The sequence below is a fragment of the Poecilia latipinna genome, unplaced genomic scaffold (genome assembly GCF_001443285.1).
Source record: "Poecilia latipinna isolate Pla-1442-1.1 unplaced genomic scaffold, P_latipinna-1.0 Scaffold63, whole genome shotgun sequence".
Lineage (NCBI taxonomy): Eukaryota > Metazoa > Chordata > Actinopteri > Cyprinodontiformes > Poeciliidae > Poecilia > Poecilia latipinna.
This window is the reverse complement of record NW_015112679.1, coordinates 471,398-496,612: the sequence shown is the minus strand read 5'-3', so window position 1 is coordinate 496,612 and position 25,215 is coordinate 471,398. Positions and strand designations below refer to the sequence as shown.

The window sequence follows — 25,215 nt, the reverse complement described above, 5'->3', positions numbered from 1 at the left end:
GCCTGCTGCAAAAAAAAAAAAACCACTAAACATATTTTTACTGTTTCCGCTACGGAGGAGGCAGGCAGCTGTTCGAGTACTTACACCGCATTGTTTCATGTTACAACCACAAACTAATGAGATTTTATGTAATTGACAATAAAAAATAATGTTTCCCCCAAGGAACACAGTGGACAGGTGAGGGGGGGGAAAAAATGGAGAGAAATTTAAAGTAGAGTTGGGTTCATAGAATAACATGGAGAATAAAGTCATCCATAAACAGCAGCCTAACCTGACAGACACTGAACTACTAAAAACGTACATAACCTCGAATGCATCACTGTGGCAGCACTACGCTTCTGAGATACGTTTAGGCAAGATGACACTAAACACACATCCAAGTCAACGGAACATTTTCCTGATTTTTATTTCGAAATCTTTCTGAAAACTGTGTATTATTTTCCGTCCGCCTCACAATTGTCCCCTGCTTTGTGTTGATCTGTCTTATACAAATCCCTCCAAGAAGGCATTCCTGTGTAATTTGGTAAGAACATCCAGAAAAAAATAAAGAAAAACTATATTTTCAGTGAATTGGGGTTAGTGACCCCAATTCACTGTTTATAGTTTGGTTACTGCAGAGATGGTGAGCTGGATCCACTTAAAAAAAAAAAAAAGAAAAAATACCCAAGGTTGACACAGCATTGTTCCTACGACACACTCACACATAAAGCGAGAGGCCAAGGCTGAGAAAGTATTGTTTTCTTTGTTAAAGACACATTAAGAGGAAATGAGACATTTGTGGATTGGCATGAAAAGTGATGGAAACCATCTCAAACCAAGGCTGTGAGCAGTTAGAAAAAAACACTCAAGAACAACAGGTGGTGAGTATTTTAATTTTTATAAAACTAGTTACAATAAATTTAGGTTTAGTCATCTGCTTTTAATAACAATACTGAAAGGAAAGTGAATAACAGAAATGTACAAATGTGCTCCAAAAACACTGATATGAGAACTGGCCATTCAATGTGCGGACAAAATGACGCAAAAGAAAGCTTACCGAACGAAAGAAAAACTTCCTGATTTATTTATCTAAAAACACCAGATACACATCCTGCAGCAGAGGAAGTTGGTGGATTGTGCGTCGGGAAGTGGGCGTGTCCAGAAATGTCCATTCCTCCGGTTGTCCAAAGAGAGATGAAGAAAAACTTATCATGCAACCGTCCTGGTTCTGTTCTGTTCTGTTCTTTTACTGCGTTTCCTCTTGAGCAAAAGCCCCCCAAACACCACTGCAATTCCAGACATGTCTTCTGTCATCGATCCTTGACTGTAACACTCATGTAAAGGATAAATATTCTATACAGCGAGGGAACTCGAGGTCTAACAGGGGAGGAGCACACGGGATCAGACAGGCGGCGTGCTGTAGCGAATCTCGGCGCTGAACTTGTCCGCCATCTTGGGCAGCGGAGGCTTCTTCAGCATGTTGTGCTTCATGATGACCTCCTCGTTTGCATAGATCGGAGTGTCTGTGTCGTCAGAGTGGTACCCCGACTGATATCCGCTCGTCTGATTGGATGACTCGGACGCCACCGACTCTTTGCTTTTGCAGCGGAGCAATTGGCTAAGAGTTCAAATCAAAGGCAACACAAATTAGGAAAGGAAAACTACTCTATGGCAATAAAGTATAATATATTACTATGCGATTTAGTGTAATCGGTTACCTGAAATTGGGTGTAGTTGGGAGCTGTTGATTTAAACACTTTACTTCGTCTGGAGAGAAGCCCATCCCACTGTCTGTGTGACCCTCCTGCAGAAGAGCCAACAAGTTTAAAATGTTTGAGTCATGACATATATAAACACACACCTATTAAGACCACTGACTGTTGAAGTAATTAACACTAAATAGCTCTTCACCATGGCACCTGTATGTAAGGTGTATTTAGCAGGAAATTTACATTTTTCCCCACAAATTTGGCGTCAGAAGCGGGATAAATGAGCACGCGCGTACACGAGTAAGTTTTGATGAAAGCAAATTGTGATGCCTAGACAACTGAACAAGAGTATGTCCCAAATTGTGGCTATTGTGGAGCGTTTGCAGTTGGTATCCACTAAAATAAGGTTTAAAGAAGGAACAGAAATGAACGGGCTCACCATGACGCTGCTGTGCGCCAGAGGAATGTCTTCAAACGTCTTCACACTGAGAGACCGACTGCACCTCTTGCTCTGCTGGGACAGCCTGTGGACAGAGGACAGGTCCGTAAGGCACCGCTGACACTAACCAACGGAGGGATGATGAGAGAATCACGCTGACCCAAGGGATGATGGGATGTCGTAGTGGGTTTCCAGGGTTTCCCCGTTCTGAGGGCAGCCGTAGCGACTCTTTGGCTCAGAGGACAGTAGGCATCCTTCTGCTTCGCCTGCTGTCAGGGGGATGTAATCCTTCCCGTCCTGGAGAGAAAGAGGATTTATATGGCATAACTTCAAACACACACTTACTTCAGCAATTCTGCAATCACACTGAAAATTTTAGTAATATCCATCCCCCAAACTGAGTGCGTTTGTTTATTGAGGGGAAAAAATAACTAAATAAATAACAGGCATTTCTAACAATTCCTACAAAAGTTTTGTAGTTCATTAATAAGAGTGAATTCATCTAATGTAGTAATCAATGACTTCCTCTTTAAACTCAAAAAGACAACATTCTGTTCAAGTAAAGCAGATGTATGTTAATCACAAAATACCTACTTATGTAAAATCTCCTACATGAGTAATAAAGATTAAAACAGCTGGAAAGAGGAGTAACCTTGGAGTCACAATGTTTCTACAACAACCATTCAGACATCTACATTGCTTAAAGAGAATGACATGAAAATGTTTTTTGTTTTTTTTAACCAAATCAAACATAGATATCCTTACTCTGCTTGTACTTTAACTGGAACCGAGTGCTTTGGTCAGATAAAACTAAGAATACTTTTTAGGAACAAACTTCAGACGTGAGTTTGGCATCAGTCCAACAAAGAGCAAATGCTAACTATGCTGAAGGAAGAGTGATGCTGCGGGCTCGTTTTGGCCCTTTTCCACCAGCATCTCTATGTCATAGATGTCAAAAAGTGCGGCGCCAGTGAATCGGTTCAAAATAACTTCTTCTCAGCCTCCAAACGCACTTGAATTAAAAGTCTGTTTTGTGTTTTCCAACAAAAGATTTATTCTCAAATCAGCTGTGAGCATCACATGTGTTTACGACTCTTCTGTTGCAAATTAATTCTTGCATGTTTCCCAGATGTTTCGTTGCAACACTCCATTAAACGGGTTTGAATTTAATCAACTGTGTTTTACAACAGCGGACAGCTGTAGTGACCACACAACACAAAAGGAGACCACAAAAATTCATCTGGCTGTAATAAGTAATGTGGTCATGATCTGACAGGTCAGCTTCCAACTCCTGGTGATGAAGACTTGATAAAAAAAAAAAAAACTCAGGATGTTTTGTTTTTGTCTGGAGCAGACCTGTTGTGCACTGGCTTGTAGTAGATTTCCCAAATGTTCGACCAGTTCTGCAAACGTGGGCCTGTCCGTAGGCCGATCCATCCAGCAGTCCAACATGGTCTGGTATCTGTTTGGACCGCAAAGAAAACGAGGGTTGAAGCCGAGACGTGCCGTGTCGTGCTCCTCCGTGGTTATTTTTCGGCTAGAAACTCACATTTCGGTGGTGGCATATTCTGGAGGCCTCATCCTCGTGCCTTCCTTGAGCCTTCTGCAGAAAGACTCATCGATGCAAACGCCTGGATAGGGAGAAGCCCCTGCAGGAGAGACGGATGGTGTTACGGAAACACAGAGGTCTACGTGATTGCCGCAACGTGGGGTTAGAGTTAGGCTCACCCAAGGAAAAGATCTCCCAGAGGAGAACTCCAAAGGACCAAACGTCACTTTGAGTCGTATAGACTCGGTCAAAAATGGTCTCGGGAGCCATCCACTTTAGAGGGAGGCGGGCCTGTAACGACAGCAAAAATTAGACGTTTTACTGAACCATCTGGTTTAATTATATGATTTTAACTCCACGCCTGAGTTCAGAAGACTCACATCTCCCTTGCGAACATAGTCGGGGTCTTTGTAGACATCTCTAGCGAGACCAAAGTCGCATATTTTCACCACGTTGTTCTCCGAGAGCAGAATGTTTCTGGCTGCCAGGTCCCTGTGAATGCACTGCAGAGGAAAACAAAGTCAATCGTATTTAAGGCACAGAAATGAAGAGATTACGTCCTCCAGTTTGGAGAGAGGCCTAAACGACTGCAGAGAGACCAAATGTTCTCACCTTCCGAGAAGACAGGAACTCCATTCCTTTGGCGACTTGGAAGCTGTAGCTGATCAGGTCCTCCATTGTGAGATGGTCGTCAACTGAGCTCTCTGGAATCACATTTCAATGACAAAACTGCCCACAACCAATGAAAACGGTGAAAAGAGGTGAGCGACCTCTTGTTTCACAACCTTGGCTGGGGTCACCGCTGGCGCATGATCCTTTGTCTTCAGCCGTCCCCGTGCAGATGTCCAGCTGGGCCACTTTCCCCAAACCGAGGTCCCCTTCAGTCACGTCCTCATCAGCAGGAGCCCACCTCTGGCTACTGGCTCGCTTTCTCTGTCCGCCACGGAAAGATAATAATAATACATTTTATTTTAGGAGCGGGATCAGTCACTTTTATTAGATAGACAGTTGTTTGGAGCGCTGGCCCGCCACCCAGGCCATAATAAAAACAAAAAATCTGGGTCAAACTGGTGGCAACATGTCAAAGCAAACTTTCCCATGTTTACTTCACACTTCTGGATTTCATGGATGCAGACAAAGGATGAAGCTACTTTTCCTAATAATGAACAGAAAAGCCCACTTGACCTCTGCAAAATATCATCTACTTACTAATACTAATTTTTTTTTTGTCTCTTGCATTATGGTAATACTGAACCAAAATGTATTTGATTAATTTGGCTACAATTGATTTTTTTGACAGCATCAAATTTGTATAAAACACATCTCTAAATTGCCTCTGTGTTGTCCTGCGATGGACTGACAACCTCTCCAAGGTGTATGCCTCCTAACCAGCAACCTTGCAAGAACAAACGTGTGCAGACGTCTTTAAGTTGGATCCATCTTCCAGTACTGGTTGGATAACTTTGTGCACCGTGGCCAAAATTATCCATGAGCGGTATTTGTTCCGTTTCTCGAAGCAGCTCTCCTTCCTCTGCGTAATCGGACTCGTCCAGATTTCCTCTTATTTTTCCCCAAAAAGCATGCTCTCTCTGCTTTGATAGCCAGCAGATTTCACTGTCGCTAGCTGTTTTGGAACCAGCCGGGGAAATGTGTCAAAATAAAGTCAGCAGACTCTGCACGTGTAAGGCACATGGACATGTTTCAGCCGAGTGGAAATGTAAAGAACCATATACTGCTGTGCATGTAACCCGGTGTCAGGACTTTCTAAAAGCGGGACGGTGAGTTTTCCTCATTTTTGACAGCAAAACATTTCTACTCCATGTAGAAATTTGCAGTCATGTTCTACTTCACATGACTGCAGTTTTAAATAACTAAAAAACCTGTTCTTTACTAGAGTATGCTTTTAAGATGTGTGGCCAATGATGTGATTTGTTTTTCTGGGCTACAGGTAACCACATTTAAAGTGCTGGCTGTGTTTTACTGGCTGCAAGTGGGTCACTTATCTCACCTTGTAAGGGCTGTACTCTCCACGCTTGCTCTTCAGGTAGCTGGATAGATTTCCATGTTTACAGTATTCAACAATCACCATCAGTGGTCCTGCAGGAGGAAACATGCAAAATTCACGAAGGAAAAAGAGAGCAATGCCTCCAAACTGCGAGTGAGGCTCATGTTTTAATGTGTTTTAATATCCATGTTTAACAAAGGGTCGTGTGCAAAACAGACGGTTAAAAGAAAGTGCAACAAAACGTTGCATTCACCAAAGAAAAAAAAAATTAAACATGTTTTCTCCTAATTAAGAGATCCGGATCTCATAGTTAGTTTCACTAAATATAAAACAAAAATAACCATAGAGTTGTAAGTTAAAAGAACTACCTCATGAACGTAAATATGGAAGTAAACTGACATGATTTAAGATTTAAGATGGTTTCATCCTTTCCAATGATATTAAAAATGTCTTGTTATACAGAGGACAAAGAAAAACACCGACTGGTTTAGACATTGAACAATTTAGACAAATGAACCATAGAGCTCCAAGTTCTTATGGATCTTCTTGTGTCATATTGGTGCGATTTTTCTTAAAACAACAATATCATCTGCATACATTTGAATTTTACAGTTAGAGCATGCAGACTTTCTCTTTCTTCCCTTTGATAGAAGGGAAGATAGAAGGAGTTCAAGGACTGATCCTTGCGGAACGCCATCGGACATGGCGTAGACGATAGTCTACCTGCCATGGATAATGTTATGAAAGACAACTTACAGCCAGACGACTTAGATAGAAAGTGAGTGCCGTGACTGAATGAAATACTTTTTCTGAGATCATTGAATATGGCTTAAGAACAAATTTAACTCCTATAGTATCAGGTGGTGGAATACAAAAAAAAAAAAATAGTCTACGTATTTATACACAAAAATACTTTTTTGATTGATTATCAACGCATCCCGACTCACCTCCGGGCTTGGTGCAAGCTCCCAGCAGGTTGACCACATTGAGATGATGTCCAATGTGGATGAGAATCTTTAGCTCCGACATCAAGGCGCGATATTCACTGGTTGTAGCTCCCTCTGCAACAAAATGAAACGGCTCCTTGTGTTTTAAGATTTCTATTGCAGTAAGAGCTTTTTTTTTTTAAAGAGAGGGAGAGAAAATACTTTACCTTTCAGCATCTTGACTGCAACAGTGGTGCATGTAGTAGCTTTCTCAATGCCAAAGGCGGCTGCTTCTACAACCTGACCAAATGCCCCTCGTCCCAGAGGTTCACCTTCATCAAAAAGCAATAACCAAAGACGATGGTCAGTACTTGCTGTGGTATTTATTGGGCTTCATCTGTTTAGAGGGCATGAAGCGAGATCTGATATATTTCTGACGCTTTACGCAGGATATTACTATTTTTAATTGACTTTAAAGAATTTCCTTCCTTCCTCCCTTTTCTTCTTAGTGTCCAACTTCATTTCCTTCCTTCCTCCCTTCGTTTCGTCCTTCCCTTCTTCCTTACTTCCTTTTTGTCGTAGTGCCCAACTTCGTTTCCTTCCCCCCAAACTCCATCCCTTCATTTTCTGTGACTGTGCTGTCTTTGCGGCACCACGGACGATCTGCTCCGTGTTCATTCAGTGGGGAAAAAGCAACGTGCAGCACGGACAAGCCGAGGCAGGTTGACAAATATTCTGATGCCGGAGCTTTTCGCGTCATGAACGCTGGAAAATCCTTATAGGATTATATGAATCCTGCATGAACATGAGGATTTCCTGACACTGCTTCACGGCATTTTTCCTTCTCTTTCCCTTTTGGAAATCAGGTCATCTTTTATCCACTCGATCATAAAACAAAGGCAGAAATTTTGGCAAGGCGTTCCGCCACTGTGCCCTGTGATTGCGTAAAACTTTTTTTTTTTTTTGTCATTGCAGACTGGTCATCAACTACCTCAATGGGTATTGTGTTGGGGTAACAAAGTGAATGATTTGAGTTTGATCATACTGCACTTGATTGTCCTAAATTAAAAATAATGTTCTAACAACGTGATGTTATCTGGATATCCGTTTTGGTTTCAATCAAAAACCGTCGAAGGATTCTTTCTCGATGTTCCACAGACTTAACGACAATCGCATCTTACCGAGCTTCAGCCTGTCTCGAGGAAATTCCCATTTGTTGGCGTCGTATGTGAGCCTCTCACACTGCTCGTCCATGGGCATGTCCTCCGAGTCCAGGATCATGGACAGGTAGCCGGTCTTCAGGTCCCTAGTTGGCTGGAAAAGCAAAGAGGAGATGTCAAAGAGGTAAACGAAGAGTTAATAAGCTGCTGTTTGTCTCAACTTTCCCAGTACAATAAACTGTCCAGGCAGGTTTCCAGTGACTCGGCTGCTGATTCTAATAAATGGGGCCCAGTCGCCGTTTTCAGGCCTACGTGACTTAGGGGAGCCGAGTGTGGACTCGTTGTTTCTGGACACAAGAGACAGTGTCCTCCCCGAGCCAAACCAGTCGCCTCTAATCAATCATACACGCTCCACAATTGTGGGCGCTTGTGCACATGAGCGTGCTCTGCTGATTTTTTTTCTTTTTTTTTTCTTAGTACTGACGGGAGCGTCAAAGGTTACTTACTCTCTTTCGCCCACGGATGACGAAGACGATCAAAAGCCAGAAAAACATGGCTATGACCACCGAGCCGATGGGAACAATCAGCTCCACGTTCGTCTTCTCGTCTGCACCTAGAAAATACACAAACGACGCTACTGAAGGGGAAATTCACAGGTACAGATCAAGCCCAGCGACTGAGTTTAACAACCAGTGTTTGAGTCAGAACGCCGACGTGGCGCTGCGTGATACTCGGGGAGGTTTTCGGTCATTGTGTTTGGCTCGTACGTGTGAACGTCTGAGATCTGGTTGGAAGAAGGAGATTGCTGGAATCTGGACTGTAAGCAAACTTGATATTTTATCCAGTCATAACAAATACCCCGGAGTCAGGGCGAACGGCTTTGGCCAAAAACAACTTGGAAAAGGCCTATCAGACACACAGTAGGGTGTCACTACAAGCCACAGCAGACCACATCTCCACTACCAAAATGTTTTTTTGCGGTGGGTGGGTGAGAAAGGGGTGAGGGAGTCATGTGTATTCTTTCGTTTTCTAAGGGAAGGGCAGTCTGGGACAATATCAGGGGATTCCCCCCCCCTTCATTCCAGATCCATTATTTTTCCTTCTTGTAGGGAACAATTCATATGTCGCTCATGTGACTGATTGGAAGGACAAAGAATATTATTCACATAACTCCACAGATAAGGTCACAGTGTTTCTTTTGTATTTTTTTCATAGAATATAAGTATATTAGAGGCCACATAGTTACCACACGAGTTACATAAATTTAATCTGTAGCTGAAATATGTGCTTAACGGCCAGATATTTTCCACTGCATGTCATTTCAAATTTTGGGTGGTGGTATTAAGATTATTATACAACTCAAAATTGTACAAGAATAACTTAAATATTGCCGTTTTGTTTGCCTTCTCAGACTGTTCACGCTGCTTTTTCACACTTTTGTCACATCACAAAACGTACTTTAAGATTTTTTGAGACAGACCGACGTAGAGTAGATTATCAAATGAAAACAATTCAAAGTTTTGAAACTGTTTTGCAAATCTGAAAAGCATGCCTTGTATTATTGTATCTTCAGCCCCATGCAGCTCTCTGGCTATGTGTTTACGGACATTGTCCTGCTGGAAGGTGAACCTCTGCCCCAGATTCAAGTCTCATATGCAGGTTTTCTTACAGGGTTGGCCTGCGTTAAATGCCATCCATTTTCTCATGAATCCAGCAAACACGACTATGCATGTTTTTTTTTTTTCTAGATGTGAAAATGTGGTATAGATTTACCCCAAAACACTTGAAGTTGTAACTTCTTCAGTTCTAGAAACTAGAGGTGCTTGTGATGGGGCTGAATTCAAATAAATGTCCTACTTTTCCTATCTTTATTTGTAAAAAGAAGTATTGAAAACCATGCGTTCTTTTTCTCTTCCACTTCCTCCACAATATGGCAAAATGTGGAAAAGGAGACTGCTTTGGAAGCGCAATCGGCACCAAAAGAGATCGACGACTAGATGTTTGTTGCAGCAGACACACTGCCTGATTTCTCCAGAAAATTTCACACACCGATTGATTTTTGTAGTGAATCATCTCGGGTTTGGAGAGAGAACTAAATCAGCTGTGAGCGTGTCGCACTGAAGACCAGAGATTCTCCTTTCAGAAGATTAAACAACGTGAACCCGGATTATTATCCCTACATGCACCAGAACAGAGCTGCGAGATCCTTTAACCTGGTCCATCTTCTGCGTACAGGGACAGGATCACGTAGGCCCTCCTAGTTTGCACGTTTGTTTATTTGTTGTTTCTGCTCCGTCTCTGCGTTCGGGACAGAAAGGCACAGACAACAGAGCCGAGGCTGAGGCTGGGGCAGGGCTGGCCTCTGCCTTTGTCCTGCAGTCTCCTCATTGTTTTTGGATTTAGAAACTCCCAGGAGGATGTGCGTTAACTGGGCCAACTTCCTGTCATGCGGAAGCAAAGTTATTCTTGCTCTCTTTGATATCAAAGATGTTATAAGTGTAACGTGAAGTGGGAAAACCTTGACGTCAGGGATAAAAATTAATCACTTGTGGGTGTTTTCAAAAGAAAAAAAAAAAACAGATAAAGGGTGAACATTTTTCTCATTAAATTTTCCCAACTGGGAGCCGTGGGTGCATCACTGAGCTGGCTAACTGGGCACAGGTCCCAGATGCCCAGTGAGTGAAGGGGCCTCAAAGCTTTTATGAAAAGGCACAAATAAGAGAGACTGAAAGGAGCAACTATGGAGAGAGACTGAAAACAATCACAAAATGATACAAAATTCACACAAGAATAATAAAAAGTAATTTATAAAGCTTACTGCGATCAGCTGCATTTCAGATCATTCTGAATGTTCACTAGATTCCCATTTGGATCTAGGTGTGAACTTTGACTGGGCCAATAAAACACAGGGTTTAACACAGTGTATTATAAGCCTGGCGGGCCACCAGGCTTTACTTGTGCCCCCCACCAGGCTAAGCACTGTATTTATTCAAGTCTTTTTTAAATGTTGGCATTTTTAAAGACTTTATAGTTGGTCGTCAGGTATTAATCTTCCAATCTTTCAATAACGTGATATTTTCAAATTTCCTGTCAACTTTAAAGATTTTTTAAACTCAAAAACACGACGGATCGCAGTCTGTGGATATAAGCAGCTGAGATGATTTTTCTCCATAGGACTTTCCCTTACAGATATGGTAAGAAGCTCAGTCAATTTTGTTAATTTTTGTTCAGCAATTGTGAAACAATCATCTGATTTAGATTTCCCGCTACGATTTTCAGCTTTCTGTCTTGACAGTGAAGGATTCTCGTGCTAAACACACAGACGACCATACAACAACTTCCAAAAGGTGCACTGCAAAAACACAAAATCTAACCAAGTATTTTTGGTCAGGTTTCTAGTGTAAATAAGTAACTTGAAATAAGATAAAACTCACTTCAGCAAGAAAGGAGCTTGCTCAGAGTCAATAATTATGTAATATTGATGACAAATGGCAGATTATTTCACTTGTAACATGGGAAAATCTCTTATTGTTTTGTCATAAGTGAAATAATCTGCCAAAGGAAATAGCATTTTTTTTTCTCATCAATATTTAGGAATTTTTGACTTAAAATAAGCTCCTATCTTCCTGAAAAGTTACTTTAAGTTAGTTTGGCCTTATTTCAAGTCTATTAACCCTCCATTATATGCATAATAATGCCAGTTGGGAAAAAAAATTTCCAAGTAAACATAATAAAGAATTTTTTAAAACATATTTTTCCATTTACTTTTTGTAAATAGTACGATAGTGGAAATGAATGAAAACAAGAGAGTTTGGTTTACTATTGTAAAAAACGTTTATTTAACAACTCAGGTTATAGTCTATATAGTTTTCAGTAGCGATAATAGTTAACTATGAAACTCATTTGAAAGCTAAAAATAATTTTAAAAAATGCTTTTCACCTTTTTATTGGAATATTCCATTGATATAACGGTTTTCATTTGATTTGAGTGTCTTGATGCTGCCGCCTTTGCCTTACTGCTTGCAGAATGTCAAGAATAAATAGTTCTGTGTTTTCCTCCGCCTCTTTTAGCTACTTGCATGCTCGTGTACACATACATGCCGTCACATAAATCACATGCTGGCAAAAGCTAAAGCTAAATCTAAAGTTAGGAAACACCCTCTTCAGGTGTAGCTTAAATAGAGGCTAACAAAGAGATTTACAAACTGTTCTTTGATGCCGTTTTGCTCTCTTAGCCCAATAAGAGAGCATGAATAAATGGACCAGCTGTGTTTTAGTCTTAATAAGTGGCTTTCATGAGTTCAACTCATTGACTTTTCTTCAACCTCATACATCAAGAACCGAATGGAGAACGGATCATTTTCCACAACAACCTGATGAAGCCGTTCCTCCCAGCTCCCAGTGGGGGAGGTGGACCTAGGAAACAAACAAATATCCTCAGTATGTTATGAACCTGCCACTTTAATGCAGCACACAAGAAATAATTATTCCTCCTGTTCTCACTGCTCTTACTCTCGGCCTCACAGTCTTCATCATCCTCACTGTCTCCTTGCAAAGTTGTAAGCTGCTCGTTTTCTTCATCACTAAAACCTAATTCATCCTCGCTACCATAAAAAGGAGCTGCTAGGTTGGTTTTCTTCCTAAGTAACTATAAAATATTGTTGCATTACTGATGTAAGTGGAAGAAAAGAGTATCAAATATAGTCATGTGCAATATGGAAAGGACTCACAAAATGCATTTTTACAGCAGACTCTAGAAGATCAACATGCCGGACTAGCAGTATAGTGGTAACCTTAATGGTACAGACGGCAGCGTCAACATTTATCATCATTAAATGATCAAATACAGCACAATAAATGACAGAATAGAGAACTTACCTCGATTATTGTTGTGTATGTATATTTTGTCCCGGTCAGAAAATGTCATAAATATACTTTTCTTTTTTTCTTTTTCATGATTTCTGAGGAGTCAAATGGTGAGGCTCCTTCCTGTGAATGGGTCTGTAGAAAAGGGTGTCAAACTTCCCTCCTAAAAATTATATGACAAATTTAAACACTGCTGTTGCTTCTCTTAGGGTCTCATCTCTCATTAAGTGCACTGCATCATAAAATTGGAGATAATGTCACTGTGTGGAATTGATTTGTTGCCAAACGGCAAAATTATAGAGTATATTTGCACCAGAAACTAGACCAAGTCACTAAGGTGAGATTTTGTGTTTTTGCAGTGTGGTTTTTAAATCCACCTTGGCGAAGAAGCAAACTGCATTTGGAACCAGATGTATCAGACTGACCTTCGACACTCAGATAGGCGCGTGCGGCGTCACAGCCGCGGCTGTTGCATGCCGTACACGTGTACAGACCGCTGTCCTCCTTCTTCACACGCTGAATCATCAGGTTGTTTTGTTGCAGAATCACTCCTGGAAGCAGCAGATGAACAGGCTCGGTGTGATAAATGTGGCAACTCGTGAGGCGACGGGTGCGCATGGCAGCAATCGTCCCACCTGAGCCCTTCTCCACCGTGCGGTTGTTTTTGGTCCACACCACTGTCGGGTTTGGCGTCCCAACGGCGTCACAGTGAAGGGTGATGGTCGTACTCACGTTGACCTTTTGGTCGGTGAAATTGTTACGTATTCTTGCAGCCTCAAGATCTAAGGAAGTCAAATGTGGGAAACGACAATGAGTTGTTTCTGACTTTAATCGTTTTCTCTATGTAATCTGCTTTCTGCTCGATTCGAGCCACGAGCGCTAACCTTTGAGGAACAGGTGGCGGAGAATGCAGGTCCTCTTTGCCGACTTGATGTTCTTCACCTGGCAGGCGTAGAGGCCCTCATCCTGACGCGAGGCGTTGGGCAGCGTCAGGTCCAGGGTGATGTTGCCCTGGAGATTGGACAGCACGGCCTGTGGCAGGGGCTGCAGAGTCAGCGAGTGGCAGGGCCGGTTGGACTCAGCCAGCTCTGTCGGGGACAGGTTGGTGACCCGGAACCAGGCCAGTTGGTCGTACAGCAGATTGTCCGCTTTACACCGCAGGACCACGTCGTCCTGCTCCATGGGCTTATCGGAGGGAGACATGCTCACCTCGAGGTCACCTAAAGGGGTTTAAATCGCAGATCAGACAGGTAACGGTGCAAAAGTATTCAATCTGTCACCTTACAACTAGAAACTTTAAAGTATTTCATTGAGATTTTTCAGCATGTGACGCCCAAAAGGAAAGCAACATTTTCAAAAACAATTCACAACAAGACTCTAGCAAGTGTGTGAAGTATTTTTGTGCATATTAGGGATTCACGATATATCGGCACCAACATTAGTATTAACTGATATTTTTTTCTTTTTGACATATCGGTATCGGCCCAATAAATAAAAACGGGCTGATATTAACATCAACAATATTTATTTCCATCTTGTTGCTCTTAGTATCTGTAAGGGAGAAGAGGAGTTTGGTCATGTGACAGTGAGTGATGCAGCAAAGGATTGTGGGAATTTTAACTGAAGCAGCAAAGTGCAGTCATTTTTTCAAGGCATCAAAAGGGATAGTGAAATATATAGAATATATAGAATATTGGTTATCAGCCATGGATGACTACTGTTTTGTGTTGGACCATCACATAAAGTTACAATGAGGTTTGTGATTTAAATGTGACAAAATGGTAAAATATTCAAAATGCACTATGCTAAAACTGAGCTCAGAGTTAGCAAAGGCCGCATGAAACAAACACAAGAGAAGACACAAGTCTTACGTGTGACACGGAAAAAGATGTTCCGGGAATCCCTTCCTACTTTGTTGGCAGTCTTGCATCTGTACAGGGCATGAGTCTCTGCTTTCTGAATCTTCAGCGCACTGATAAATTTCTACAAACAAAAGAAGTTCATTTTAGTTTGCAGTTTTTACGTCACATCATGACAAAAACTAAGGATTCATGGGAGATATAAGATGAAAAAGAATGTAACCGATGAATTGCTCACATTTTGAGTTCGATCGACACTGTCGGTGACTTCTATTGGGTCGCGAACTCCGCCGATGGAGACATTTTTCCAGGCTGTGCAGTTCCTCAGCAGCTCCTCGGTGTTGTTCAGTCCTGGCCTGATTCACAGAATGAAAAGCACGTGAATGTGAATGAATGAATGAATGAATGATTTATTTATAAGGCGGTTTTCACAGATGTAGTCACAAAGCAGCGTACAGGATTAAAAGGTGACAAAAATCCAAGTCACAGGACATAGAATAATACAAATAGATAAATATAATGCCGTCATTTCCTTCGATGCTTTATATATGACCGTTATCATTTTAAAATCTGTTCTGAATACTACGGTGAGCCAATGTAATGAACATGAAACGGGTGTTATTCTTGTGTATGTATTCTTCCTGTATGACTTGTAAACACGGAAGTGATGTTTGTCTAGTCCAGTCAATAGTTTTGTTGAGGTAATGAGGATAAAAAAGCCCATAGACTGAATGTGAGAAATAGATAAAATAGTGAGAGATTTTAATTTCTCACTTGAGAAATTAAAATCTCAAGTGTACCAAGTATCAAACCTTGGGGAACCCCACAAGTTATAGTTTCACTAGACTTTACACAGCAGCTCCTCTCCTTTAAATAGGAGAAATATCCGTCCAATAAACAAGCAGAAATGACAGCCAGAAATGTCAGCTTACTGAGAAAAATATGAAAAAAATGCTGCATACATAATGTCAGTAACTTTGATTAGGCCAAATGACCAGCATTTGAGGTCAACAAAATGTCACTGCAGAATGTTGTTTCTGAACACCAGAACAGAAAAGGATTTATTTATTTTTAATCTCAAAACATCAAAATGGTTCTACTTGAACAAGTTGTGCTCTGGTGAAAATGGCGGAAAACTTATGAGTATTGTTTCAAACAAGCCTGTAAAATTGAAAGATAACAGGGAAAAGAATGCACCCAAGAGGAGAGACAGCTCCAGCAGGGAAACGCGCTTTCTTTTTAAAGTGACTCCGACAGGAACAACAGGAAATGTGGATCTGGACTGAGGAAACACTCGGTCGTGTAGGCAGGAGATAAGAAACGAGCTGCCGGCCTTCTCTGGTCAAAACCTCATCTCAGAGGCACACGGACTGTCTTCTTTCTGTCAACACTTGTCAAATCACTGCTGAATTCACTGAGGATGTTGTGTAACCCGCAAAAAAAAAAAAAAAAGAAAAAAGAAAGACATCCAGGATGCACGTGGACAAAAGCTGCGACCTAAACTGGCCAAAATTACAATAATTGTTGTGCGGGTTCTTGTTTAAGCACATTTGAGAACATTCAGTCTCAATAATTGGTGTTGTTCTAAAAATGGACATTGTGTCGGGAGCGAATCACATCCGCTGATCTGCATCAAGGTCAGAGTGCACTCTCATTGTGCCGTCTCGTGTTTTCATCAACATCACGAAAGCAGCTATTCCTCCTGTAAATCAACAAGTTGTTGACAAGCAGCTCGAGTTCAGAAAAACGACTCCTCTCCTCTCCTCCACACAAAAACACTTAGTGATAGAAAGGGGCAACTTACAAGAAGGCCCAGGGACAGTCTTCCTTGGACATCCACTGCCACTGGATGTACTCGGGTGTGGGAATGCCGCGGGCGGTGCACCACAGGGTGGTGCTTTTGCCGTACTCGTACTCGTCGCTGTAGCCGCTCCCTTTCTCGATTATCTTGGGAGGCACTGCAGAAGACGGCACAGACACGTTTCCAAGGCGTCTCGACAAAACGCAGTGTTGGTGAAAAGTACTTGCGCCCTTACAGATTTCACTTTACGTCAATCTTTTAGCATTAGCAATTTAAACATTTTCTATTCAGGGTCTCAAGAAATCAAAAACAGAAAAAAAATAAAAAAAATATGCAAGGTGATACCTACATTTGCACAGTGAAGCTGAAATGACAAAGAGGCAAAAACAACAACAAAAACCAAACAACCTACCATTGACCTGCAGCTTGAAGGAGCGTTTCTCTTCATGTTTCGTGATCTTGTTGGTGAGAACCACAGTGTAGGTCCCTGCGTCGTCCTCAGTGGCTCCACGGATGATGAGGAGATCACCTTTGTGTTTTATTCTGTAGTTATCCTTGACAAGAGCTTGGCCGTCTTTCAACCTGTAAATAAATCAGAGGACGTGTGAGAGACATTTAATTCAAGAGGTGCATCCAAACCCCACTGAGGCAAACCTGCGAACGTACCATTTCAAGTTGGGATCGGGGTAGGCCGAGTACCTGACAGGGATCTCTGTGGGTGTTTGATCGCCCACGTTCACTTCCCACACCTCTGGCCATTGTTCTGTCATGTCGATAAAGGGCATTTCTGCAGAAATTAACAAATGAGCAGAATGTTACCGTTCTATTTCAGCTGCTATTTTAACCAATCTCACAGAAGCATTTATGGGGAGTATCATCTATCAATTCAATTGCAATTCCTACCTTTTGATTATTGTCGATTTTCACCTGTTTTTATTTTGGTAAACCCAAACAATAAATCTTAAACTGTTCAACCTTTAACATCTAGGTTTCTTTAATGTTGCTTCTCCTTCCCCCTGGCTGAGCTGGGTCATAACTCTGCCTGTGAGGCTTTTTTTAGAGCAGGAGTATTCACATTGAGATTACATTACAGACAGGTGGACTCTATTTGCCAAGCAGCTGCCAACTGAAAGCACTGAGGAGAAATGCAGGCCACACTTTTCAGATTTCCATTTGCAGAAACCTGTAAGCACAAACTATCCTTTTTCCTTCCAACTCACAACTAGACATCACTTTGTGTTGGACTATTACAGTCGTGTTCAGTCAACACGGTGCACCAAAAACATTCCCACCAACTCGAAATGGGATTAGAGTTCAAACTTTTGGAATGTGAAGGTTTTCTCCAGAATCTCAATATCCTGCCATTTTCTTAAATGAGTAAGTTTCCTTGTTGCAAAGTAAGAATTATTATTATTATTTTTATTTTTTTACCCCATGAACCACTTCTTAACTCGTTTTAATCAAAATAACATTATGCAACAATATATGCTTTTAAAGTACCCACCAAAAACTGTAACATATGCTGAAGCGCTTTTCTCCATCTGCCCACTGGAAACTGTGCAGGTATAATCTCCAGAGTGATCCACCGTGACATTCTCCACTATCAGCGTGTTGGACAGATCCAGAGAGTCCCACAGCTTCTTCTTGTGGGGTACGGTGTGGAAACCTCCGTCTGAGCTCTGACGTAGGAACACGCAGCAAACAGACATTCAGTGTTTTAAAACTGGCGACTTACAGCCACACAGTAGTCTAAATTTGTTAGAATCTGTTTTGTTACGTAAAACGCTCGGCTTGCGCACAGCGCCTCATTTTCTCACTTACAATCAGAATGTTTTATTCAGATTTCAAATAATGCATGCTCGTGGAAAGTGATAACTTTAAAGTTTTATTTTTACGAAACAAGTCTGAAAAGTTTTGTTGTTTCCTTTTTTTCCATCTTTAGCTCCTTTTACTCTCATACTATTAAAGGAAAACAAATTCCCCTAAGTGATCACCAGGTCCAAACGAGTGCAGACATATCCAGACGTGGTTTTACATTGACGGCATGCGAACAACACGACAAATGAGTTAAAAAAAAGTTCATGCAGGGTTGTTGCTGGCTAACAGGATGGCCCGTGGGATCATTTCTCATACGTGTCATGTTTCATGTTTTTAATTTGTTCAAAGCGGTATGTTTTTGCGCAAGTAGAGATTAACCTCATGGAAAACGATGCTTTGCTATGTTTGTTTTTTGTCTACAACAGTAAAATAATTGAATAAGAGAGCGAGTGGCATGTGAGCACGATCTCTTTTCCAACACAGGCGTCTGACCAATTTGAGACAGAAGTGCAATAAATTGGGCAAGCTTGATACTTTTGTATTGCTTATATCTATTAACATGCTTCATTGTATATTTGTTAATGTGATTAATAACAATAATTTTTCATTGTGTCCTAAAAACTAACCTTGCCCGAGTCATTTTGCGTAGAATAACGGAGAAATTTTTCGGTCTCTAAACGTCCAGAGCTGATAGAGTCGTGACCCAAAAGACCTGCAGCCAATTCCGGGACTTTTCATATTTTTACTTGTAATAAGTTTTGAAAACCGATGCATCATTGTCCCTTTTCCTCGCAACCATCTCTGAACAAAACATGTGGTCACCTTTGACCTGCTGGCGCACAGACAGACTGACGGATTCCTGAAAGCAGGAAGTCCCGAATATTTGCAAGATAAGGAGGAAGAGAGAAACAGATTTCCCGATTTCTGCCTCTGTCTCTGCGAGTCGCTCTCGGTGAATCAAACCGATTCCCACCGGGACGACGTCACCGCAGACAGACAACGACGGTACCGCAGAGTTAGAGACTTGCGGACTGACCAGGGCCCCTCCGGAGTGCGTCCAGTTGAACTCGATGCCCACGTTGAGCTCCGTGCGGGCCGTGCACGTTAGCACCAGCCTCTCCCCCACAGACAGCCTCTGGTGAGCGGGGGTCAGGGTGAGGTGATAAATCTTGTATCCTGCGGAAAAGGGAGGGAAGGCACGACAGTCGCGGACATGCTATTGTTCTGCCGAGGCTACACACGCTCAGAAGTCCAGTCAACACACAATGTCCCCGCTCACATGTAATCACCCAACAATCACTCCGTCTCTGACCAGATCTTATATCATCATTTCCAGAACTAATATTTGGATCTATTTCTCTGCACTATTTATTTTGTTGTTGTTGTTTTTATCTTACCAACAACAGCCACGATGTAGAGAGGGGACTTGAATATCTCATTTCCAATCCGAGTCTGGCAGGACACGACTCCAGCGTAGCTTATCAGATGGGTCGGTAAGATGAAACCCCTCTTGGGATCCCACACGGATTCCTTCCCATCTGGATGGATCTCCTTGACTGGATACTTCTGACAAACAAAGAAAGTTCACAAACTCTGAATTAAATAGGCAAATAAAGAAAAGGAAAGCCTGAATTAGAGCGGTACAAACACGGAAAGAAACATTGCAAAAGTATCCGCGTGCCTGAAACTCTTTCACGTTTTGTCACTTTTTAAACGGGAGTTGCACTGTATTTCACTGGGATTTTATGTGATAGACCTACAAACAGTGGTACGTCATTGGTAAATGTAGGCCTAGTGTCAATTGGAATAATCTTGGACTTTAACATGAAAAAGCTCTTTTCTAAATCGAAGTTTCTAGTCTTTTATAACCTCAAACAGGTTTTCTTCCAAGAGCAAAATTCAGGACATTCACAAATATATATTTTTTTTATTTGCAAAAAATAAAGTAAATATTTTGCAAATACTTAAAAAAATGTATTCAAATCCAATCAAATACTGATTTTGGATCTAGATTTATTTGGAAATCAAATCTTAAAGAATTTTTTTTTTTTGTTTTCTGGCCAATTTTGTGTTGATGTTTGTATGGAAACTTCGTCACATGTCTTCATCTTTTTAAACAATAATAATAATAAAAATGCCTCCGGAAAAACAAAAGGGGAATTGTCTGTTTTTGTGAAAAAAATAAAATTTAATTCCTACAGATTTGTATTGTTCTTGCTCTTTGGTTACACTAAAAATGGTTTAGTTAATTTAACTTTTTTTTTAAAGTACAGACAGCAGTTTTTAATGAACAATGACATCAAATAGACTCTCTATTAAGAAATATTGAGCAAATATCAACTTTTTGTTTAACGGCATCAGTGAAAGACAGGGGAAAGCATTGATGTGATGGCGTGCTTCTTAAAGAGACAGTAGCCCATTTTAAGGCGTCTTCTGAGTTGTTTGTCATGAATACGCTGTATGTATGACAAACTGAAGGCAACATAGTGATCATGTTATGAAATACATTATTGGTAGATGTCAGGCTGGCCTTTGTGTTTGTTGTTTTTTTTTTGTTTAATATAGTTTTTGCGTTGGAACTCTCCCATTGGTGACTTTTTTTAATCCAGCCTGTTTGTAATTGTTGAATCAGGAACTCTGACCTTCTTTTGTGACGTTCTGAACAAGTCATTCCTATTTTTTTTGTTTGTTTTTTTTAAACTCAAGTCATGACGGGTTTGCTTTGTGTGACCTTTTTGGCTCATTTCAGGAAGTCAAACAAGTTCTATTTAAGTGATTTGCTGATTATATCTTGCTGGTAATAATCAGGCTCGGGTGTGGCCAGTCAAAAATGAACTCAGCTTTCCAAAAGAAAAAAGAAAAATGTTAACCTAAAGCGGACTTGCAGTCAAAGACCTAAAACGGTCTGATAATACTCAGTTTCTTCTCATTGATATAAACCGACTTATTGCCAGTTAAAGCCACTTGATAGTTATTGTTACTGCTAATGGTGGAAAAACAATTATTAGCTTTAGTGGTAAATTGCTTTTTCAATCAGGTCAAGGCTGGTTTGGATGAGTTTCTTCACAAAAAAATTAAATGGTCATCTGAAAACTTTGTCATTGCGCTTCACGCCCTATACAGATGCCTCTGCGTGTTGTAAATGTTTATGAATTTCAGCGAAAGAGATTGAAACAGAAGGGTAATCCTCCTCACAGTGTTGAGCGTGACGTTGAGGTTCTCCACCGAGCCTCGGCAGGGTATCACCACGCGCTCGCCTTCGCGAATGAAGACCACCTCGTATTCCTTTTCAGAGGGCACGAATGGCACCTTGGGATCTGAAACAAGACAAAGTGAAGATAGTCAATATGCTTTAAGTTTAAACTAAGCCCTGGTGAGATGGGAGACGGGACTTTTCTGAAAATGTGCCTAAGAAAAAAGCACTAGACAGGTCTTTTGCCTTAAATTTACAATAAAAAAAAAAAGCACCAGAAAAACAAATGGAACAAGGAGTCGTACCATGGACGAAGACATAAACTGCTGCCGCCGTCTTGCCGTCTTCAGCTTTCAGGTCTTTATAGTAACAACGATACTGTCCGGTTTCATTCACGGTTGCGTTGGTGATGGTCAGGGTCGTGCAGAAAAGTCCTGATCCGCTGCAGTCACTGGTGGAGAGGCGAGCGCTCACAGGAGGGGTGGACCACACCAGGCGCTGCCGACCTCTGGCAGAACGACACGCACGCACGCAAGACTTTACCGCATACTCCAAACGGTGAAAGATGGGTGAAAGAACGATGATGAAGTGGCACAAACCTGCATGTTAGGTCAAGGTTGTCAGATTTGTTCATCCGATGGGTGCCGTAGATGTTGAGCGTTGGTGGGTCGGGCATGAACCGGAGCTGGAGGGCTGGGAAGAGAAACAGGGGCGTTAATGAGGGCAAAGACTGTTTCAAAATGCAATCAGCCCTCGTAGAAACGACCTGGAGAACCCACTGTATGTCATTTAATGCTCCAATATGGTTGGAAAAGAGAAAAGACATAATCTACCAATGTCTAAATGTGGTCAGTGTTCATCAAAGGGGATTATTAATGACTGAATGTGAGACAAAACATCTGGGATGAAGAAGTCATATTTTCAGCATGTTTCCTGGGATAAATAAAGATGAGAACAAAACCAAGTCAAAGCAGCCATAAAAAAAAAAAAAGATACTTAAGGACCTTCAGCGTGTGTCGGGTTTGAAGTAAGGTAGAAACTGAAAGCACAGTCGAGAAAAAAAAAGAAAGAAAATTTTTCCATTGTAGCGTATGTTTTCGAACTGCTTTTCTAGGCCATTTTTTTCCAGCGCCGCAGAAAATGGCGAAACTGTGTCAAAACAGGAAGCAGGGGAAGATGGGCTGGGTCAGGCTCAATAGTCCGGCACAGTGTGACCCTAGGTGGGGGTTCCTGTTACAGAGGATATAGGCTGACCACCACCTCCCTGTGCGGCCCTAAAGGACATATTTTTACTGTATGGAAAAAAAAAAAACTTTCTTGGTGGCAAATCAGAAACACAGCACACAATTTTTTGTGATTATAAGGACCAGGAGATCACTATGAAATGATGCTCTATAAAAAGAAAATGTATTCTTCCAGAACCATGCATATAGATTTAACCCATTGTGCCAATGCAACATCAATTTTCTAAATTAAATATTTTCTCTTATTTGCAATTTTCTTGGTGCAGACTCTGTTGCCAAAGAGACTTTTGAAACTCAATGGGAGTATTTCTGGTAAAGTAAAAAAACAAAAAAAACAATATATACGACATAGAGGGTTTTTAGAAAGACCTGTGTAGTTTTAGCCACATCGATCACAATTATAGCAAAGTAACCACATCAAAAATAATATTTAAAAAAGTAGATGACTGGTCACAAATAATGTTTCTTTGGCAAAAGGGTCTGAAAGTTAGAAAATACTCCAAAAACAAGAGAAAATAGTTGTGATGAACTGACATCAAATCACAATACATCGACATAAAAGTCAATCTAGGCTTAAACAAGAGACAAAACGACTAAATATGCTGAGTAACCGGTGCTATATAGTCAATAAAGTTTTTTTTTTAAACTACTTGAAACTATGTGACACTTTTCATTCTGCATTGTAGATAAAAAAAGGTTTTTATTCCATCATCTTACCAGCTACACCAGGTGTTTCCAGAAAAATGCCCAGCAGTAGAAGAAACGAGACCGCCTGCTTCATCATCCGGCAAAAAGCAAGTATCAACAAAAACTTTAGAGCAACAATAATAATTAAAAAAAAAGTAAAGTATCAAACTGCCTCATTAGGAATCCATGACGGAGCAACGAGGTTTTCTGTTCCACTTCAGATCAAGTTTGAGAGTCATGGACACGCCGAGTGATCAGCGCGCAGTGCAGGGCGCCTGTGCGTGTTTCTCACTGAGCCTCTGCTGCTGCTGCTGCTGCTGCAGAGGATGCAGAGAGGGGCCTCAGCGAGAGGCCCGCAGGGAAGGAGGGGCATCTGCAACCACACAGCACACTGCTGAACCTGTTACTGAGGGGCTAAACATTCAGCTTCATCCAGACGTTTTCATTTTGCCTCATCAAAACTGGAATGGTTGTCTCATTTGCTAATCCGCCAGGGCTAATGTAGTCTAATTTTAGTGCAGTTTTGCCAAACATAATCCAGTCCTGACAAAACTAATGAGTAAGATTTACTTCAATCAATCAATCAATCAATCAATCAATCAATCAATCAATCAATCAATCAATCAATCAATCTTAAAAATCCTTACGTCATAGCGTAGCGACAAGGCCTGTCCGAATTCGAAGACTTCTCCAAATGCGACCTTCTTTCCAACAGGTTGGAAGGACGAGTCCGGTGTATCCTTCACGGCTCACCATATCCCATAATTCATTGCGGGTCCAAACAGGTGTTCTGCTACCCAGGACCTTCCTCTTGGTCGAAATTATTTTGGCTTCCAAACAAGGACCAAATCAAAACTAAAAAATAGGAAACATAAAATAAAATAAAAAAAAAAGAATAAAGTTCAACAAGTTCCTCTATGGACTCTGATTTTATTTCTTTGGAAAAACTTGGAAATTTGGAAAACTTAAATGAGATTAAAAATTTCTCAATTTTTTCTAAAAGATTTCAACTTTACAAATTGAGAAATTTCTGTTTTTTTTCTAGAAAATTCATTAGATTAATCTCAAACGTTCTGAGATTTTTCTAGCAAATTTTAGACTTTTCAAATTAAGTTTCTTAGTTTTTCGCAGAAATTTCCTTCTTTTTGTCTCTATCCACAGTCGCCCAAATACGTCACTGCAGTTTTTCATTCCCTTATTGTTTTTTTTTTGTTTGTTTTGTTTGTTTTTTAAAGGCACCTGATTTCCAAATACCTTTTAGACTTGACTGAAAAGAATGGAGAAGAAATCAGAACAGGGTTTGTGCCAATCTTTCTTTTATTTTGGTACAACAAAATCTGCTTCTGAGTAATTCAATGAGTTGCATTTCCTATGGATTTAAAGACAACGCAAAGAAATGTGGTTTTAAAAGACAAAATGAAAACAAAATGTATTGTAGCTAAAGAGAATTATAACAAGATTTACATTTTTCGGTAATATGTAATATTTTTTTCCTAATTAAAACTAAAAAGTGTACCACACTTTGGATGCCTCTAGTTTATTATCTCCTTTATTTAAGATATTAAATTTACCTTTGATGTGTAGGATTTAGATTATTACTTATGCTATTTTGTTTCTATCTGGCACCAATTATGCGACAAACATCCTTGTAAACTTTATTTCGCCTGTTTATGTTATATAATTACACACACAGGTTATTTTGTACGGAAGCGCATTGCTATCATGCAGGAAAAAAAAAATTAGATCGCTATCTCGTTATAACGAGTTACGTATCTCGTTTTAACGACTTACGTATCTCGTTATAACGAGTTACGTATCTCGTTATAACGAGTTACGTATCTCGTTTTAACGACTTACGTATCTCGTTTTAACGACTTACGTATCTCGTTATAACGAGTTACGTATCTCGTTTTAACGACTTACGTATCTCGTTATAACGAGTTACGTATCTCGTTATAACGAGTTACGTATCTCGTTTTA

The 25,215-nt window shown here is 40.8% G+C and overlaps 1 protein-coding gene across 3 annotated transcripts; it reads right to left on the bottom strand.

Moving 5' to 3' along the window:
- Positions 1-852: 852 nt before the first annotated feature.
- Positions 853-23,963, bottom strand: kdr (kinase insert domain receptor (a type III receptor tyrosine kinase)). 3 transcript variants are annotated; one of them, XM_015058399.1, is made up of 30 exons: positions 23,883-23,963; positions 21,904-21,997; positions 21,610-21,812; positions 21,307-21,428; positions 19,509-19,677; positions 19,148-19,287; positions 17,798-17,972; positions 16,960-17,080; positions 16,706-16,875; positions 16,297-16,450; positions 14,731-14,848; positions 14,505-14,616; positions 13,518-13,853; positions 13,269-13,415; positions 13,059-13,184; positions 8,274-8,380; positions 7,789-7,921; positions 6,835-6,939; positions 6,629-6,742; positions 5,685-5,773; positions 4,462-4,609; positions 4,289-4,380; positions 4,057-4,179; positions 3,856-3,967; positions 3,677-3,776; positions 3,484-3,589; positions 2,288-2,424; positions 2,128-2,212; positions 1,698-1,783; positions 853-1,597 (listed from the first exon to the last, which is right to left on the bottom strand). In XM_015058399.1, the coding sequence occupies exons 2-30, from the start codon at positions 21,978-21,980 to the stop codon at positions 1,381-1,383; spliced, it is 3,924 nt and encodes a 1,307-aa protein (XP_014913885.1). In that variant the 5' UTR covers positions 21,981-21,997; positions 23,883-23,963; the 3' UTR covers positions 853-1,380. The 3 variants fall into 3 exon arrangements, with proteins under 3 accessions (XP_014913885.1, XP_014913868.1, XP_014913876.1); XM_015058382.1 differs by lacking the exon at positions 23,883-23,963 and adding an exon at positions 23,266-23,609; XM_015058390.1 differs by lacking the exon at positions 23,883-23,963 and adding an exon at positions 23,266-23,609 and having other exon boundaries at positions 19,509-19,674.
- Positions 23,964-25,215: the final 1,252 nt, after the last annotated feature.